This window comes from Falco naumanni, chromosome 3 (genome assembly GCF_017639655.2).
Source record: "Falco naumanni isolate bFalNau1 chromosome 3, bFalNau1.pat, whole genome shotgun sequence".
Taxonomy (NCBI): Eukaryota; Metazoa; Chordata; class Aves; order Falconiformes; family Falconidae; genus Falco; species Falco naumanni.
Window position 1 is genome coordinate 22,146,773 of NC_054056.1, and position 20,297 is coordinate 22,167,069.

The following is a 20,297-nucleotide window of genomic DNA, read 5'->3' on the forward strand; positions in this document are numbered from 1 at the left end:
GCGAGAAAGCACCCGAGGTCACCAAAAAGATGCAAAAGGATGACCAGAGCTCCCGGCCTCGGCCCCCTGGTGACAGCTCCTCCTTTCATTCCTATTTCTGCTGAGCAACGAGGAGATCCATTTGCAGTTCAAACTCCTGGGAGGGAGAGGGATTTCACTCTTCCATGAATTATTTACCCCAGTGTTCTCTACACACAGGTACCAATAATTTGTACCATACTATGCTTGGTGTTGGTAATGAACTGACAGTATAAAACCATTAAAAGGGTATTTAAGAATAGGAAGACAAAGCAATAGCCGGGAATTAAACTACTTGCATGTAAAAGATAACAAACTGTGTCCTTAAAAGGGGAGTTCTAAAAGTCCTCTCAACTCTTCCCAAAAATATTACTCACTTCTCTGTCAAAAGCATGCATTCCCACACCGCCTTACACAGGGGAACAAGACCGGGAATGGCGCTTCCATGAAAGCATGCCCTCAAAGTGAAGCTTTACACATAGCCCATTCATTAGACTGAGGTAAAAGCATCTAAAATGATACACAAAAATAGTGCCTTGAAAATGGAATACATTGTAAAACGAGCACAAGGAAGAACAGGAGTCTGAAGTGTCGCTACTTATTAATCAGGATTATTAGTTGAGTGACAAGCAGCTAGTATTTGAAGTAACATTTAAAAAAGCATTTTAAAGCAAATGAAAACACAGCTTGCAGAAATCATCCTGATCAACCTACTCCAACACAAAAGCCTCACATTTTCTTCTCAGAAGATGGCAAATGTATCAAAAAGAGGACAAAAAAGTCCTTTCCACGATATCAATTTGTGTTTCCTAAACTATAATTCTTTTTTTTTTCATCTTGTAACAGTTTTGACTGAGGCAAATCCTTCTCCAGCTCCTATACTGGAACTGTTCATTCAGCTACAGTCAAACTGTTTGGTTTTAATATAGATGAATATTAAAAGAAAATGGCCTTTCAGTGTCTTAATTGGGTTTATAATTCAATGAGAGGCATCTGACAATTACCAAATAAAACTACATTCTGATCACCTGGAGCCCCTCTTCATTAGGCATTTGACCCTGACAGCTGAGGGCTGATAGCGTTACTCTGGTGACGTTTCTTCCAAGGCCTAATTAAACCATCCTATTTCCACCCATTTTCTATTTTCACAGCTCCCTCAGAAGTATCAGGAGCATTGAGGAGGCCACAAACTGTCAGCACTTCAATATTGAACCACAGGGCTTACATTGAGATCAAAAAAGTTAAGATGTGGGTGGCCAAGTTTCAGTGCTGGATCCCTCTTGGAAGGCAGGACCCAAGCCAGAGGGACCTAGCGCTGCCTGTCCTGTCTCCGGTTGAAGATGCAGAGAGCAGCAAGGCAAACACCCTGGGTGCCTCCAGCCATTGCCGCAGAACGACACACGATGCCGCTTTTAACGCCCCCCAAAAGGGCCAGGTTTGCTTTCAGCCATGCCCAATGCTCGGGGTGCGGCGAGCTGGCGTTAGCAGCACTGTGCATCGATGCCCTGCCTGAACAGAACATTTTTCAACTTCATTTAGACAAAACACAATAAACCAAACCCAGAAAGCAGCCAAACACAGCAATGAAAACTGGTGGTTTCTTCCTAGCCCTACAGCGGGTTATTTTTCCCCAAAAGAGGGTTATCATCTGAAGGTGCTAACTGCCTGTGTTTTTTTCATCCTGGTATCTCGTGGAGAGCTGACCTGCCAGAAAGTCAGAGCATCTCCCCATCACCACCGCTAAGGCACTCAGACACTGCCTTACAGACAACCCATCTGATGATATTCCATTTTCTGCTCATCAGTCTGCTTGTGGGATCAGCGTCAGGCTTGCGCTTAGCACAGCGGCCACTGCCAAAACGTGCAGCTTATCTGAATTCTCCTACACGGGTGCAGTACTTCGTATTTTCTTTGCACTAGAAGGGGAAGGACATTACAACGGTTGTGCAAGAAATAAACCAAAGCATAAACCACGTTTCAGGCCTCAAACCAACAGAATTACACCTAGGCTGCATAGGAAATGAATCATCTGAGATGTTTCTACTGCAATTTTTTCCACCAAATACGAAACAATTGCTTCTTACTGGAAGCAATAGCTTTGTGCTGTACTACAGCTTGAAAGCTCCCGTTACCACTTCATGTTGAAATACGAAAAGTTATTTTCAGGAAACTGCACCCAGTTTTCATCTCAACTGCTAAACTGCCCCAAGGTGAGGAGCAGACACGGCTCTAAGCAGCCCTGAGAACAGCTCCAGCAACACCTACGCCCTCATCCCAGCGGCTGCTGGGGCTGCACTGCTCCTGCCTACACGGCGTGGAAGCTCTGGGAATAAAAATTCCAGAAAACAGACGGACAGCCAGGCAAGACTCACTGCCAGAAGCACAGACAGACCAGCCAGCGTCTGGGGTGGCAGTGGGGGGAATCCTGACTGCAGGGGGTTTGGGGTGACTGGGTGCAGCACAACAGTTTCCCTGCAATTCCCTGGGGAATCGTGCAAGACCATGGTAGGAAGACTAGCCATGCGACCCGCAGGCTTTAATGCCAGCCTGGTCCTACACACCGATGTCAACGCCACTGGCCATTCTCACACCGCTGCAGCGAGGCTGTTGCCCCCACAGCAAAGCCCAAGGGTTTGCAGCTGCAGCTCGTGTCAGTAATTTCTCACCACACACATCCTTTCAAGAAAACAAGACCATCATAAACCAGGCCTGATGCTGAACTTCCCAACTAACAGTGAGCAGCTGGGGAGGGGGGGCCAGCAGGACGTGACAACCAACCAGCCACGTAAGAGGCTTCTCGGTGTCACTTCTTTGTATTGTGTCTATATGAACAACCACACCGCAGGGCCACCACCTCCAGCTGAACCCCCGGCATCGAAGTCAGCCAAACATGAAAGCAATAGTTCAAATCCTGTTTGGGCACCACTTCCCCATATGCCCACAAGCGCTTCAGCCCTTCCAGAGACTTCCAGCTTCCCAAAGAGTGAGGCTAAAACCGAACGGGACCCATGGAAAGAAATCTTTCATATAATTTTAAGGTTTGTCCCAAAGAAAAGAAAAAAAAACATCGCAAAGCAGTCAGTCTCAAAATACATCCTCAAGATTATTTCGCCTTTTGAATTTCAGGCCTATTTTTAAAAGTACTCTTTTTTTTAAAGTCATTAACTTCAAATAAGACTGTGATTGGATTAGTTCCACTGAGTCGCTTCCACTCTATATGTAGAAATCAGCACAGCTACTCAAAAAAAAAAAAAGAAAAAAGCAAACAACTTCCAAACACTGCCAGTTGTCTGCCAAATTGTCTGCTAAACAAACAAGCCCTGGGAGGAGGGAGGAAAGATATTAAGGGAGCTGGAGAATAGGACGGGGTGAACTTCCTTTGAGGAAATTCCAGTAAACGCCACAAAGTATCAGATACACAGGTTAAAAACCAAAATAGCAGTACACTGGGCATGCACGCCGAGGTAGGAATCGGGAGGAGAGTCCCTCCTTACAGAACATATAGAATGCCATCATAAAACTCTCTAGGAAGATGTAATTAATCAGATTTGATATGAACAAAGTGAAAAGGGAGGAGGAAGAGCGCTGGCAAAACCATGCCAGGGCTATGTCAGCGTAGGTGCACTGCAGCGATGCAAGATTGGGCTTGCAGCACAAGGTTTGCTCACTAAATTGCCAGCCTAAGCCACAGCATCCTGAGCTTTGTTTTCCTTGGGCACCTAGAAGAAAGGACAGCATGTGTGGAATTACACTAATGAAGTTCCTGGAGCGCAAGTTTTCTTCTCTGTGCAGGTCTACAGTTTGAGATTTCCCGTGCTGGCACCCCGAACCTTCCTGCATTTGCTGCAAAATACCAGTACGGAGTTATACCTCATATATACAGTCCTTTGGCACTGTACATGCATGTCTGTGTGTGTATATATACATATATACGTACAAGTGTGTCTGTGTGATATATATATATATTTATATGCATATAACTACACTGTGCCAAGGGACTGCATGGCTTTACTCTACTGACAGGTAATTCATAATGAACCAACCAACTTGTTCATTCTTCCAAAAATTAATGACAAAGAAGATCCATATGCAAATGCTTCAGAAACTACAGCAAAGAGCTACAAACTAGAAGGCAGCAAGTTTTAAATACCTGGACCCACATGGGCATTAGTGTTGGGCATTCATGCCCCCAAAGGAGGAGAATCCTTTCTTTAAAAAAGTCGACACCAATCTTAACTCCATATTTTTAATTCACTGCCTGAGGCACGATGGTTCTTAACATCTAACTACTGGTTCAATTAATGTAATTAGTTAAGGGAAGTCAGATCTGAAGTAGCAAAACATTTGATTTTAAAATATTTCCTTCACCTAGTTCCATACAAGTATAAAAACATACAGCTGGATTCCCTGAGAGTAATAAATGTACTTTGGATCCATTAAAGGTGATAAAAATATTACATAGACGTCCAAAGGACATTGTAAGTGGAAACCATTGCATCGCATCTGGGTCTGGTTGTCTCCCAAAAGTTTTTTTGCCGAGTCTCACCGAGTCAGACCACACATGGTCCCAAGCGTTTACTGTAATACAGGCCAGGTCTGTACGTTACGTAAACTGCGCGGGTTTTAGTTCAGTTTAAGGAAGTCCCAACAGTGTCCAAACAGATTAACCCAGAAGTCACTTCTGCACCTAGGAGTAACTATCACGCTGACTTCACATGAAGAGATCGATTTATTGTTCACAAGCTAATTAGGTATGTTTTTAAAAGGAAAGTACTAGTACCATTAAAGAAAGAAAAAAAATCCTCAAGTAACCTTGAAGTTAACACAATAACCTCCTCCACGTACCAAACCACAGAGTAACAAAAATAAATAACAAGTGCTCAAGAAACAGGAAACACGGGTAACATATCCAAAAGCAACTATCCCTAGAAACACCCAGAAATGAGGCACCAAGTCAGCAGAAAGTCACAGAAATAGATAAAAGCACATAAGAAGAGACCGAGGGAGGGACCGGCAGATGGCAGGGAGCCAGAGACCCCAGCGGTGGCTGACAGCCCCCTTCATCCTTGACCAGGAGCTGGTACTGCCATCAGGAGGCTTCTTCACAGCACATTCACTACAAACTGAGCTGGATTTTCACCTGGCTGGGCTGCTGAACTCTGGGAACTGGCGATTTCTTCCCTCCCCACGCCAAGGCAGGCGGCTGTCGCATTCACGCCTGTTGCGCTGCTCAGCTCGGCAGCGGGCAGCTCAGGTGGCAGCACAAAGGGAGCTGAACTCTTAATATTTTAAATTCTGCATAATGTCACAAAGAACAACTCATCCGCCCAGCTCTCGCTGCGCCGCACACCCTGCCTCAGCAGTGCTTTATCACTCCATCAGCCACACCAAGGAGCAGAACAACCTGGGAGCGCTGGCTAAATGAAGATAAATTTGTTCAAACAGCAAGTTTTACTTCATCCCCGTGACAGAGAGGGAATAAAAACAAGACAAGATGACAACAGTTGGTAAGAAAAGTGAACGAGTGTTGGTAGAGTAAATGATTTTCTTTTTCACATCTGGATAAATTCTGTCATGCCACAGATGGGACAATCTAAGAAGCTGATGCGATAGCCTCATTTACAGGACAACATCCAAAACAGATGTGTCATCACAGGGAAAAAATTTCTAGGGGAAAAGAAGTTAATGTTGCTGCCCTTTCTCAGATTATGAAGTGTATTTTGAAAAATGTTTGGCTCTGGTGAACCAGAACATCTCAGGTCATAGAGTCAAGCAAGGACCTGGCTCTACACCAAAACTGACCCACACCTGACAATCTATCCGTTCCGCTTTGCCTTCCTATGCATTCCCTAAACTAAATACCTTGAGATGTCTTCTCCAGAAAAATGAGTACTACCTTTAAGACTCAAATTTGAAGATGAAATTAATTCATGGTTTCCTCTAACCCATCCCTTGATCTTGAATCCTGACTTTCTAACATGACCTCCTATGTAGCGCAGACCACTAGATTTCCCCTAGTTGCTATGCCGTTAACAATAAGCTGTTGGGTGGCCAAAGAGAGGAAGAATTTGCCATGCGATTTTAGAATCTGCATTATGAGAAAGTTTAACGAGCAAGCACCTGTCAGGAAAGACCACAAACACCGTTGCTCCCACCAAAAAGCAGGCACATGGACCCGCTGACCTCAAGGCTGTCCAGAACTGAAATTACAGAACGTAACTCTGCAGAGAAATCAGAAAACAAGACATTCACTCTTTGAAAACTTGAAGCTATCAACTCATAACTATTTCCCCTCACTTGAAAAAAAAAAAAAGTCTAATTTCCACTTTGAGTTTGTATTGTTTGGCTCGCAGTATTAAGTTCTCGCTGTGCTGAAGTTCAATGATTTAAGAAGTCCTTTAACACTAGAATCATCTCACAGAGTGGCTCAGGTGGGAAAGGACCTCTGGAGATCATCTGGTCCACACTCCACTGCTCCAAGTGGGAGCACCTAGAGCAGGATGCCCAGGGCTGTGGCCAGCTGGGTTTTAAGTATCTCCAGTGAAGGCGACTCCACAATGTAAGAGACCTGTTCCAGGGTTTGATCATCATCACTGTAAAATCTTATGTTTAGACGGAATTTAAATTGCATTTCAGTTTGTGTCCATTGCCTTTTGTCCTGTCACTCACCACCACTGAGGAGAGCCCGGCTCCATCTTCCTCACTCCCTCCCATCACGTGTTTACACACTTTCTCTCCTCCAGGCTCAACAGTCCCAGCTTGCTCAGCCTCTCCTCACATACCAGATGCTCTGAGACCTTAACCACCTTCACGGCCCTTTGCTGGACCTGCTCCAGTATGTCCACACGTCTTTTATACTGGGGAGCCGCACACTGGACCCAGCACATCAGATGTGCCGCACCCGGGCTGAGCAGAGGGGAAGGATCCCCTCCCTCACCCTGCTGGTAATGCCATGCCTAAGGCAGCCCGGGAGGTCATTGCTGGCCACCAGGACCCCCAAGGCTGTTTTCTGCAGAGCTGCTTTCCAGCAGGTTGGCCCCAGCCCATCGTGGTGCCCGGCATTATCCCTCCCCACAGGCAGGACTTCGCACTTCCCTTTGCTGAGCTGCACGAGGCTCCCATCAGCCCGTTTCCCCAGCCTGTCGAGGTCCCTCTGGACGGCAGCGCAGCCACCAGCTGTATCAACCACTCCTCCAAATTCTGTATCTTGTATATTATCAGTCAAGTCATCCCTTAGTATTAATTTCATAAGCAAAATATTGCTAACGTTGGACTGCAGGGCATCTCCTTCAGACCTCAAATAACTTTTGCTGCCCTATTTAACATCATCTTCTATTTCCAACATTTTCCCCTTAGAAGTACTAGCGCCAAATCGTGTATGTTAAGCATCAGCCGCACCAACACTATTCACTGAAGCAAAAGCATCCCCTCTCCTACTCCTTTTGTTGCCCACGCCAGGACGCAAGCCCCAGTGCCATTGCTCCTTGGCATCGTGCTGGAAGCTGGCGTGCAGTTGCTTGTCCACTACAGACTTCTCAGAAGTGCTGCTTTCCAGGATACAGGCCCTCTTTCATAAGGCATAGCTTGCATTCCCTGCCCCTGGCATACAGCTTTGCCTTGGGCTGTGTTAAAGACACAGTGTGTTTGAATGTGCCTACAGAGCAAGTTGCGAGAGCTCTGTTATCGTTCACTATTCTGCTAGCAAATACTATCAGTAACAGGTTTTTTTGTTTACTTCTGGGACAATGGTGAAAGCACTCCATAGTATTGAGATCAGTGCAAATACTCACTGCAATCCATCAAAAGGCCCCTTTTCTTGTCACTTTGCCAATTTTTAATCCAATGCCATGCCAACAGTTACTTTTTTTTTTTTTTTAATCAAAATGCTTTACAAAATTGAACATCTTTATCAGCTTCACTCACATGTCAGGCAGCTACATCTTTTGTTATCTTTTACTTTTGGTTAGTGTGGAGGAAAGGCAGGAAAAGAAGGGTGAAGGTGGGAAAAGCTGGCTGCTGGATACCACCACTGGGAAGTGTTTTAGGAACCACCACAGGTGGTTTTTGCAGTGCTGTAGACAGAGTAACGCCATCCTTATACTGCACGCTACTTACACCCTACAGAAAGGGTTATTTCAAGATTGTTGGGCATCCCAAGTTTTATGAAAGTTTTATGGATGCTAGAATGAGACTGGAAGAGCGGAACATTGTAAAAGCACAAAGGTAAGAGACGACACCTAGGAAGAAAGCAGAAACTCAGGTGTCTATTAACAAGCTTTAATTTCTATTCATTGTAGCCTAAAGTTCAGAGAAAGCCCCTTTTGGCTTCCAGCACCGCTGCCTTCCCCCTCCTTCCCCTTCTGCTCCCTGCCTTGCTGTATAACCCTGCAGTTGTTAGAACTATCCCGTAGGCAATGGACAGCTAAATGGGATTTTCCAAAAGCCTAGAGAAGTCTTCCAGTGGAACGTAGCACTAAAATATCACCTATTAAAGGCTGCACTAAAAATTCCTTTCTTTAAATAGATTTCTCTCTTCAAAAGTATCTACCCAACTCAGGCTTACGGGTTCTTCCACAAATGTACCTTAATCTGTTCAGAAAATAAATGACCATACAATTTAGTTGTACCTCCTTCACAAAACCTGTAACTTTCTCTTGTGATCAGTACACCTTGATCCTTTTCATTTTCAGAGGCAGTCCTACTTATGAGTCATCTTTCCCTCCTCTCTCACACACATACACACACTTTTCCGTTTCTCCTTTTCATCCTTTTCCTCTTGTTTTAGTAAAAGCCATAGGTAGGGCAAACCAAAATAGCAAGTTTCACAACTGGACATGAGACATCCTTAAATTTAGATTAAATGAGCCCTTCCAAAGTACACGGGCTCTTTCCATCCAGACAGATTTATAAAAGCTACATATAATTATGGAAAGGAATAGGATCAAAAATAGCTGTACGATGGCTTTTCTCAACAGTGTATGGATAGGAAGGAGGACAGCCTGGTTCTCTTAGCAGTAGGAAGAAGGGTAAAACAACTCAGGGCAGCCCTGGGAAGCCCCCACCATTACTAAAAAGCCTAGTGTGGTAGACCCTCAAAAAATAAAAAAATCCTAATTTTCCACACTAATTGTTTTCCCAACCCTAATTCCAAAGTGTATCAAACTGAAGCCAAGATCACCCAAGAAAACTCGACTACATTTCACTGTCTCAGACTGCGAGTCCTTATCCAAGGTAAGGCATAAGCACTTTAGAGAGCACCTTGGAAGAAACCTGCTGCACCAGTCACTGGTTTGTCTTAGAAGCATAAAACTAAAAAAAAAAAAAAAAAAAAAAATCTTTTGTATTGCCTTGACATCCACAACTGCTAACCTGTCAACAGGCGCCTGTTGATGACAGCAGCGAGAGCCTTCTTTCTCCCGGCCTCCCCCCACGCTTTGCACTGGCAAGGAGCCCTCACGCTCTCCGCGTTAACTTGGAATGAGTTTCTGCAGCGTGGCTCTGCGCTTTCCACAGCAAACTTGGAAATTTCATGTCCGCTTCAGGTAAATACATTTTATTAAATTAAATATAAGAAAGTAAATATGGCAGGGTTACAGCGTTCCTTGTGCAAAACACTGAATTCCAAAATAAATAGGAATGGTACATAGCTTTCACATTCTACTATTCTGCAAACGTTTCAATGCACAATGGTGCTAAAGAAAGTATCAGGAGAAAGACAGAAATTTTGGCAGGTTCTGTGCGGAGAGCTGAGGCTTCTGGCAGTAGGCAGTGCGTGGAAGGATTGTGAGATAAACACATCCAAAGTTTTTTGCTTAAGTCATCAATATTGAAATAATTACGTTCAAAAGTAAGCAACACATTCAAAGTGATCTCTTATTTTGTGGCCTGATTCTGTCTCCAGTTAGTACTGCACTAGTTGAGTTTGTATGGGGAGGTTTCCGTACACCCACAACGATACACCTCCTTTCAAGCTGGAGCCGAAATTCGGCAGTGTATTTTGGTCACAAGGGCAAAATTCTGCTGTGGCACAGCCTGAGCAGGTCCCTGGATGCTCTCACCACCACGCTGGCTGGCTTCGTCTCTCCGCTTGAAGGGCAGAAAGAAGACCTTGCAATGCGTGCAGTCATGAAACTCAACCTTCCTTGATGAACTTTGCCTATGACTAGAGCTCGTTACCACTCCTCTGGCCAGAAGCTCTAGGAACTTTCTGACGTTCACAACCCATGCAAGATAAGCCTCGCAGCTGTGGCTGCAGCTATTGGCCGTAAAAGCCATCCCAACTGATACCTTCTGGGATGCTGTGACCTCTCGTGCAAGAGCCATTCCAACTGACGCCTTCAGGAATACTGTGACCTCTTGTGCAAGACCACAACACCTTTACTTTCATTTGTTAAAAATCAGTCATTTTAAAGCCCAGCTCAGAGCAACCGTACCTGTCAAAGCAGCACAGATGGTCTTTCCTCAGGGGCTGTTTCCTGATAGCGATGATTTCAGAAAAGGCCTCCAGTATTTTACAAGCTCACTACACACGTAACTTCTAGGCACAAATTACATTTATATCTTCACCTACTTCAATGCCAGCTGTCAGGCTGTAATTAAATTACACGTAGCCTGGGAGCCCTGGTCAGGGACTGGGAGGCGAGTGTCAGGAGGCACAGTGCAAACAGTGCTGAGAATGCGGATTCTCAGTTTAAGCACCTGTGGGTTTCCTCTGTGAATTGAGAAGGTTTTCAGCCACAGGTTTTCAGTTTACTCCTCCACATGCTCACAAAAGCCCTAAGCTGCTCCCAGGAGACCCCCATTCCCAGAGATAGGGAGCACACGAGAGTTCCTTCCAGCCTCAGGCACTGCCAGCACAGCACCGGCAGCTGCACACGTTTGGTAACCAAAGCGGTAAGTAACGGCACAAAAGCTGCCTATTCCTTCACAGAGCCATCTATCAGGTCTTCAGCATGCACAGCTATCCGCTTCTAGGAGATGATAGGGCTGTGCAGGCAGCAAGGCTGCCACACAGAGCAAAGCATTCTCCATGTGGGGAGCACATACGTGCCAGCGTCAGCAGCCCAGGGTCCCCAGCACACAGCCAGCCAGGCCAGGGAGATCGCTGGGCTGAAAACTCATCACTTGCCCAGCGCCTGTCTTCAGCCAGAGCAGGTCCCCAGTGTGTCCAAGCACCAGTGCTGATGCAGGGAGGCACACGGCATGATCGTGGCAGCACCGACTTGGATCACTGTGAACTGCCTGCGATAACACATCCCCAAAGTGTCCCCCAGGACAATCCCAGGAACTCCCTCTGTCACGGGAAGCACTCCTAGTAGCACAGACCAGACCCCCAACCCACCTTTTCCTTCCCACCCCAGCAGGCAATTAAGGTTACCCTGACTATGAGAGGGTTACATTTCATTTCTGAAGAACATGCAGATAGGAAGCAGGAGGATACTTTCATTTCCAAGGCAAACAGCCATTCCCACATGGCTGGACCAAAAGGATCCAACACATTGGTCTGGGACGCGATGGCAAGGAGCAATGGGCAGAACTCTGACCCCCACTCACCTCCTGCAGATCCCCACCTCAAACAGGCTGCTTTCCGTTTCAGTCCCTACGTGAAGCTAGTGACCACCTGAAGGGTCTTGACATGGAATTTAATCTTCTTCTATACGTTACTGTCTTCAGCAATAGTGAATAGTTTACCAAGCAACACAACAGGTTTAATATTAGCCTGTGACGATCGAATTTAGCATGCTGAAAAGCAACTCCTGTTTTATCTACCCTGAAGTGTAACCAGGAAGAAACTGGAACTATCAGTCAGCAATGTTATCACTCTCTTCTCACAGCTGGAGCTGCATCCATCAGCGGCACTGCAGAAAACCAGGAGAACAAAGCTAATCAAATACCACCACCTTTCTTCCTCTCCATTATTGCCTCTCCTAAGACTGACCACATTTGTGGTTAAATGCAGGGAGTCAAACTTCCTATAAGCAGTGTTGTTACGGTTCCAGATTTCCACTGTGGTTCAGCCATATCACGGATCTGGAAAGGCACATGGCATATGCTCAAACCACCGCCTGCGCTACTGAAGGTGAAAACATTCCATATCGCAACTGGAAAAGGGTCTCACCTTGCTGGCCTGCCTTCTTAAAGATCTTAATACCGAACTTAAAGAAAAATAAATTAAAAAAACCTACCAAAACACATTCTTGAAATCGGTAGCCTGAATAAAAATGTTTAGTGAAGAGACTGATGCCATCTCCCCGCGCCAGGGGAGGTGCAAGAAGCAGAGAAGCAGAAGCCCAGCTCCCGATGCGCAGTGCACACCTCGTTCCACTGCTCCCAATGACCCCCATGCAGCCCTCGCAAGCCCCGCCGCTGTCTACGTGTATGTCCTGTCTTTCTGTGCCTTCATCAGTTCTTTCGCCATCTGAAGCTCACATCGCCGAGACCAACTGCCCAGCCTCACCGCAGCCAAGATGCTGGAGGCACCTGGTTGAGCTGGCGGCAGGACAAGCAGCTTGGCCGCTCAGAAAGCAAGTCTGAAGGCACAACCTCCAAACTCATGACAACCTCCAAACTCCAAGCATTTGCTGGTAAGTGTAGCTCCTCACAACAAGAAAAGCTCCTAAGTTTGCCTTTAGAAAAGGATCAGCTCATTGCAAAATGGACAAAGTGAAGCATGCTTGGCTTTGAACACTTCTTCTGAAGACAAAAATTGGATCAGGATACGACAACCCTGTGATGGTTGTCAAAGTCAACCTAAGAAATTCAGTTTCAACTCCGCCTCTGAAAGCAATGGGAAACTAAGTGAAAGCTGAAGTTTCTCCACTCCATGCAGTTACACACAAGTAAAAGAAAGCAGCTGGTCATGGCCCTGATCAATACTACTGTCCAAAAAATTCCCGTCTTGCATGTGTGGGGCACAGATGCACAAACAAGTAGACCTGCAGCAACACGTGCATAAAGATCTCTCCCATGTAAGTGTGTCGCTGTATCAGTCCTGACCTGCATGCCCACCTCCGTTCAGACTCACACACCTACTAAGTTCGCTTTTTTCTCAGAGCAGACCATGTACCTTCCCACACTCTTAATTTAAGATACTTTTAATTCAAGGTAGCAGCTGGGAAGATCACTGCAGGTGCTCCATGCTGAAGCTCCTGCCTGTGCAGTCACAGAGCAGCACTCAAGCACAAGGCAGAGCATCAAAGAGGACACAAAGCATCATCTCCAGCATTCAGGGAGAGGTGAAATACTTGCAGGTGGTGCTCAGCATTACTTTGCAGCAGAAGGACGGACAGTATTTTTATACCACTTGTGCAACACGAATCCAAGGGGCTGAATCTAAACAAAGCATCCGACACCAGCTTTTCCAGAGGAAAGCAAACCTTGGGGACCATCACAGCTGCTGGCAGGCAGGCTGGCCCTGATCTTCTAGGCAAGTCGTGCTTGCATGGATGGTGGGAGACGGGGCTGCCCTGGTGGGAAAGTAACATTTGCTGGGACCTTTATGCTGCCCCTCTTGTGTCATCACACTATTATGGAAACCTCCAGAAGTTTAAAACTGTTCCAGATTTGTTGGCTTTTTCCATTTCAACAAGGTATTGCCATCAAACAAGTCAATAGGCAAGCTCAAGTATCTGGTATTTTTAGCTAGACACACTATAGCATCTCACAGATGCCTAGAGTTTTCTCCCTGTGAGGTCTTAAGGAGATTCCTCCCTTCTCAACTGCCAGTCGAGCAGTTTGGGGGCTGCTCTTCACACGCTGAGGCAACCGAGCTCTTCAAACAGCCAAGAAAGACACATCTCTCTTCAAATGAAGCACCAGCAGCAGACACAATCCTGTCTGGCACAACTGGTGCTGCTTGCCCCCCTTAGGGGAATTAGGGAAATGTGTTCAAAGTGGCACTGAGGCCATTGAAAAAACTAAAGGCTTGTCAAAAAACCAAGAACAAGTCTGAAGGGGAACATAAAAAGACTGAAATTCCGATCCTTTCCGACTGTGCATGGAATGATTCAGTAACTCCTGATTCACTTTGAGGCAGAAATACCTGATGTTGGCCTTAAAGAGAGTCCATCTTCGTCTCTGCATTGCAGATGAGAACAATCACATTTCTGCTTGCTCTGACTTATTACTAAATTGATTATTCTCCAGGTCTGGCCAAGAGGGAGAAAGGAGGGAGATGGCAATCACCCTTACAAAATTCTTTAAGGTGAAAGAAGTGAACACATCTTACTTATCCTAGCAACCCTCTTTCCTAATTCTGAAGCAAATAAATCACACTAAGGATAGTATCCTGAACATATGGCTTTCTCTGAATAAGGGGAATTTGCCTGCCTACAAGCTCGCTTTTCTCTTCTCTCATTTTTTTTTTTTAAGTTTAAATATATCAGTCTCTGGAATCCCCTACACATTCCCCTTCACAGCAAAGAGGGTTTCTGCCCCTCCACCTCCACCCACCCCCTCCCCAAAAAAAAAACACAAAAAAGCTTTATAAGTATTAGCTTATTTCTGCCCACAGAACGCTGCACCTAAGCTTGGTATCTAGCCAACAGCATGCAACCTGTTCCCTACTGTTGCATTCACTGCCCACATATTCTGCAAAAGCATGGTGTTACCAAGGGAAGAAAGGGAAGGGCTTCAGCGCCCGGAGGCCAGCAGCAATGCCAAGAGCATCTTTAGAGAACACGTCACGAGCAAACAATGTTGGAAGCCTCCAAATGATCTTGTACCTTTCTTCACCATCTTCCTTGTAAACATCTACAAAGCACATGGCTCCAAGTACAGCAACTCGCAGGATGTGTTTCGATTTTGCCATCTCCTCCACGCACCTTGAATGCTCCCCAGCCTTTCTGCAGAGCAGTTGAAGCAGAGGACCACAGGGAGGGATGCTGCACACCCCTCTGTCTGGAAGAGCCTCCCCGCAGGTGCCTTGCAGGCTCTCGGTTGTGAAGCCGTTGTTGCAAGAGCCCCAAGAAGGGGGAAATGCCCCCCGAAGGTCCTCGCCCCCCCGCCTGCGATCCAGGGCAGCAGCATGCAGAAAGGGATCACAGAGCAGTTTGCCAACAGGAAGGAAAGGGTAGCAAGGATGCCAAAAGGTAGCGGTGGTCTGCATTCTGTTTGCCCCAGTAACAAATAAGCAACAAAAACATGCTAGCAATTGAAGTCAGAAAGGCAATATAAGTTATTTTATAGAAAGAAGGGCAAACCCAAGTCATACCAAAAGCCACCTGAATTTCCCTCTGACTGTCATATGCAATTTCCCATGTTCATTTATGTCATTTTCGCAGCCTCAGTTTGAGAGAACAATTCTCAGCTCAGCACGACAGAGCGGCAATACAGAGGGGCATGCAGAACATTAGCAGTTGGTTTATAACATGCTAATGTGAAGTGGGGAAAAAAAAAATCACCGAGGCAGCTCTTATGCTCAAGAACCAGAGAAAGAAAACGAGCAGCTTGCTTATGCTTTCAGGACACCGTCTTTTGCAAAAAAGACCTTTCCCTAACCCCTGATTCCTGAGGGGAAAGAAAGAATAAACCCAGTGAAATACCCACTGTCAAGACAAAGCAGCCAGTGAAAATGCCATTATAATTTTTCAAGCCCTCCCTGCCCCCACCTCTAGTACTAAGCTGTCTTTTCCACCTGCTCAAGAGGTTTGGGCTTAAAAAGAGTACTACAGCAGAGTTGTGAAGTTTCAGCTTCCTCTCACCCGACTCGCAGCTTTACATAACTCCCAAGAGACATTTTCAGGCTACAGATACCACGGAGCTGGGAGAATTTAAAAAAAAGAAAGAAAAAAAGAAGGAAAAAAAAAAAAAAAAGAAGGCAGCGCAGAAGCATTATATGGCAGTTTGGATCTGGGTTACTTGGAGCCACTTAATAAAAGTCTTACCATGAAAAGTAAAACTTTATTCCACAGCGCCGAGGGCCAGGATTATCCGTGCGCGCGATAGCCCTGATCAGCACCCTCCATCTGCCCCGCGCAGGGCTCCCTGCCTGCCGTCCCCGGGCTGCGGCGGCAGATAACGCCCGGCCGGGGCACCCCTGCCACCTCGGGCAGTATTTCTGTCCCGCTCGGCGCCAGCATGCCACTGCCTAAGCATTATTATAAAAAAAATTCTGCGCCTATCTCTGTTCGCCACGAGTGGGGAGAATGGCCTCATTGCAGGAGCCCCGATAAAAGCTCCAACAAGACAGCTTTCAGATATCACCACACAAAAGCCTTCTGTGCGAGCTGTGACCAACATCAATTCCCGCTACGCGAAGACATTAGACAAAGTGTGAACCAGCTTACTGTACGGGGACAAAAACCCGACTGTCAACGTGTGGGACCAACGCTGTCTAAAAACACAACGCTGGCGAGGCAAAATAACACCAGCATATATACATGGTAATTGCCATTTAATTCCAGAGTTAGCAGCACAAGAAAACAAGTACTGAGGGCACTATTAGGTTACTAGCATCACCCAAGACATTATAATTCCATATCATTCCCTTTCTAGTGTCGCTGGGTGGAAAAACCACTCGCAAACCAGCAGATGTTAACACAGCCCCCAAGCAGAGGGCGAGGGAAAGCTCGGTTTCCATCACAGCAGCAGCCACAGAATGCAGCAAGCCCTCCAGACTTGCTCCTTTCAGTACATGGTAGACAACCTGATCCAGGCAAATGGCCATTCCACCTCCGGTACAAGACTAAACCCTTTTTGCCCATCACTCTATATTTTTACACATTTATCTACTCACACTGAGGTAGCACCCAAAAAGCCAGAAGCATACTGTCAACATAAACGGGCCGTACCAATATAAACGCCAGGCCACGAGGTTACTTTTTTTTATTATTATTTCCAGCCCTGAAATTTGCCAGATGACACTTCTTAAATGGGAGTTGAGGTAGGAGGGATGCAAGCAAGTCTACGCGCTGGCTTGTTTCTGACCGACACACAAGGGAAATTGGAAAGCAAAGTTTTATACTGAGCATAGTACACTCCCTCCACAGAGAAGTGTTTCACTCTAAAATTACATCTGTACTTCAAAATACATTTAAAAAAGGCATGAAATCCTCCGGTGCAGATTCAGTAGCTTGCAGAAAAAAAAAAAAAAAAAAAAAATCTATCTCTTGCTGCACTCCAATTTTAGTAACATTTTGTAACCAACGGGTAGAATCAAAATTAACACAGTCATCATTAGAAAGAAGTAGAGTGGATCAATAAGCCTGACATGATATCTAAGAATTTGACTCCTGCACCACACAGCGACAGCCACCGCTGGGTCCTTTTAATGTCACCTTAATTAACAAGGAAGGAAGTTTGCCAATGAGTTTCTTCCCCCACCCCACTTTCTAGCTGTGAGTTACGCAAAACACAACAACCTTTGAACCAACAGCTGTACAACAACCAAAACCACCAAAACCTGGATAGCATTGTCAAGAGGAGAAGCCTGTCAAGAAGTTCATTAATGAAAATCACTTCTAAAAATCTATGTGTACATCAACCAACGCACGCACACACCACCACATGGATCAGGGATGCTGGAGCTGAAGCAGCCAGGGCTAAGCAGATACGTCTGGTTATTCAGTTTCTGAATACAATTTCTTTTTACTGAAAATAATTGTATGTTTTCTACCAGTTTTCACAGATCTTTGCAAAATAACTGGTGGTTTGCAATGCCTACGTGACTCAAAAATCCCCTTGTAAAGGCACAGATAATATAAATATTTATATGTATGTTCATAAATAAAATATTTTTATTCTATTAAAATAAATATTAAATAATTTATTTATTTTAATAAAACAAAATTTTATTAAGAATAAAAATACAATAGCAGCCTCTGGTTTTAACAGTGGTTTGTTCATAGAAAGCTTGAGCTGCCAAGAACCCGACGCCTGCAGCACTGCAACGGAACATCCCGGGAAGCACCCAAGATCTTCCTATAAACCGGGTGCCAGAGCTTTGAAGCAGGGCACCGAGAACGCAGACAGCCTGAGGCGGTGGACACCGCTGGACCTAGCAGCTGCCACACACGAGCTGGACGGGACCTCGGCAGTAATGCTGGTGATCAAATTAAGTCTCCCACTTCACCAAAGCGGCGGAACGGGGTGCTGGGTGGACTTCTAGGGGTAGGAACAAGCAGAAGCCCTACTCGCTCTCGCAGAACGCAGTCACACGGCGGGTGCCGGCTGATTCCGCAGAGGCCATCTGCAGCACTCCACCTCTCCTTCCCAGCTTAGGGCCAGGCCAAGCCCTGCAGCACCAGAGCCCGAAAGCTGCAGGGACGGCGACCAGCACCTCCACCTTCACCCTGCCACAGCTCACGTCAACAGCTGCTCACGAGTGTGACAGGGAGGCAGGACACACGCCGTCAGCCACAGGCAAGCATGGGTCGCCAACGGCCACCAACATGTTCGTGATATCCTCATACAGCGTAAAAGGCTGCAATGCACGAAATGGAATGCTGCTACCGCGTGGCAGAGGCCATCTTCAGTCTGCTCTGGCTTCATCGACACCAAGTGGAACTCTTGCCTCTTCCCTTTACAGGGCCTGCAGATGGAAAGATTTCCCACAGCTCACACCGGGCTCACGCTGAGCCCACAAGGCATTAAGAACTCCACAAGATGCAGCACATCGCAGCGCCATCCAAGCAGACTTGGAGACACTCATGCCAGCCATAGCACTTCCAAGTGTGGTTTTGGACCAGCTTACTTGAGGAAAACAGAAGTGAAATAGTTCCCTTTTAAAGATGTGATAAATTGGGCAATTTTGCCAAGTCTGTCTTCAAACAGAACTGAAATTGAAACCAAGTCCAAAGCAGCAGCAGCACCTCAAGCGCCCGAGCAGCCGCATCCCGTGGGCACCAGCAGCCCCCTCCCACCGCTGCCCTGGCCACGCGGAGGGGCTTTCTGCTCCCCACGGCCACAAACCCAATTCCGCTCTGGAAAAGCAATGCAGGAAGCCATTAACTCTGCCAGCCAAAACAAAAGCCTGAAGTCCAGCTTAGTCACTGGTAAGGATGAGAGTTGCCACCATATATACACACTGGGTGCTGCCAGCTGTAAATGGGATTATTTGCAGAGACTGTAAAACCTGGAGATTTAGTTACACTAAGAGCTTTCCATCTGCTGAAGCCCTGCTCTGGGTAGGGTGGGATGCCCGGTACCACCGTCGGTGCAAGCAGCTCAGCTGCACCCAAGTCATGGTCACCAGCCCAGCCCTAGCAGGCAGCTCCTGCATGAGCCCGAGACCCCTCCCAGCCCACTGCACCTCCAACCCCACCACCAGCGCCGTGGCCCACAGCCCCATGCCCACCTTCGGAAGCAACGCCAGAAGGTTTCAGAGACATCATCCTTGCCACTACAAAGAAAAGCCTCATGTCGTCATTTGTTACCCAGTTGCCCTCCCAGGTGCTCTGGATAGGAGGGGTGGGCTGGGGTCCCCTCCCACAGCCACACCAGACCCACCACCCTGCCCAGGGCAGGCGGTCTCCAAAGAATGCTGCTGCCGCGTTTTGCTTTTTGCAGCCCAGGCTTTCTGATGAGGGGTCCTCAGAGCTGTGGGGCACACTCAGCCCCCCCGCTCCGCATCTCCCACTGCCCCCTGGGCCAGACAAGGGCTTGTGAAACAAGCTGGTCTGAGAGGGTCTCAAGGTCCCCCTAGATCTGCAAAGTGGGGCAGCCACGTCCTCACATCATCCTTCAAAGCTGCCAGTGTCCAAAAGCTTCACAAGTGAAAACTCACAACGAACAGACGTGTTTGTTTACACACCCATGCAGTTCTTTTATAAAAGGACACCTTTAAGGGTAATGGCTTTCACTTCTGGAGAAATGAAATAGCTTAGTACCCTCCAGCTCAGAGAGGACAACTGAGGACAGAAGATAAAGCATCATAAACTGTGTAGAGAAACGTATGAGCAAATCATTCTCCCCTACCACAATATCTCAGATCATGCCCTAAGACCAGACAGCAAGTTCAAAACGGAAAGGGAAAAAAAAAAAAAAAGCAGAAAAAGAATAAAATTTTTTCTTCCACACAAGACAGCAAAATCATAGCTAGAACTCGTTGCTACGTAAGGTCAGAACTACAACCAGATTCAGAGAGGGATTAGACAAAAACCACAGGCCCTTGGTGGCTATAAAAGTCCTTGTAACCCCTGCCCAAGAGAGCGCTCTCGAAGCAAGCAGACGGGCTGTCTGTGCAAGCCCTCTTCTCGTGTTCCTTCCTCAAACGCCTGTCATGGGCATACTCAGAGGAGCAGCGGGAGGACCCCAAATCTTGCAAAATACAGCTGTTCCCA

The 20,297-nt window shown here is 46.5% G+C and overlaps 1 protein-coding gene across 3 annotated transcripts in view; it reads right to left on the minus strand.

Moving 5' to 3' along the window:
- The window catches only part of E2F3 (E2F transcription factor 3), a 34,666-nt gene extending 18,616 nt beyond the window's left edge, over positions 1-16,050 (minus strand). For 2 of the 3 annotated variants that reach the window (XM_040586990.1, XM_040586987.1), the window contains exon 1: positions 5,159-5,347. In XM_040586990.1, coding sequence (XP_040442924.1) covers positions 5,159-5,230 — 72 coding nt within the window. In that variant the 5' untranslated portion in view covers positions 5,231-5,347. Of the gene's footprint in view, positions 1-5,158; positions 5,348-15,902 lie in introns of those variants that run through there. The other variant, XM_040586991.1, reaches the window with a different exon arrangement.
- Positions 16,051-20,297: the final 4,247 nt, after the last annotated feature.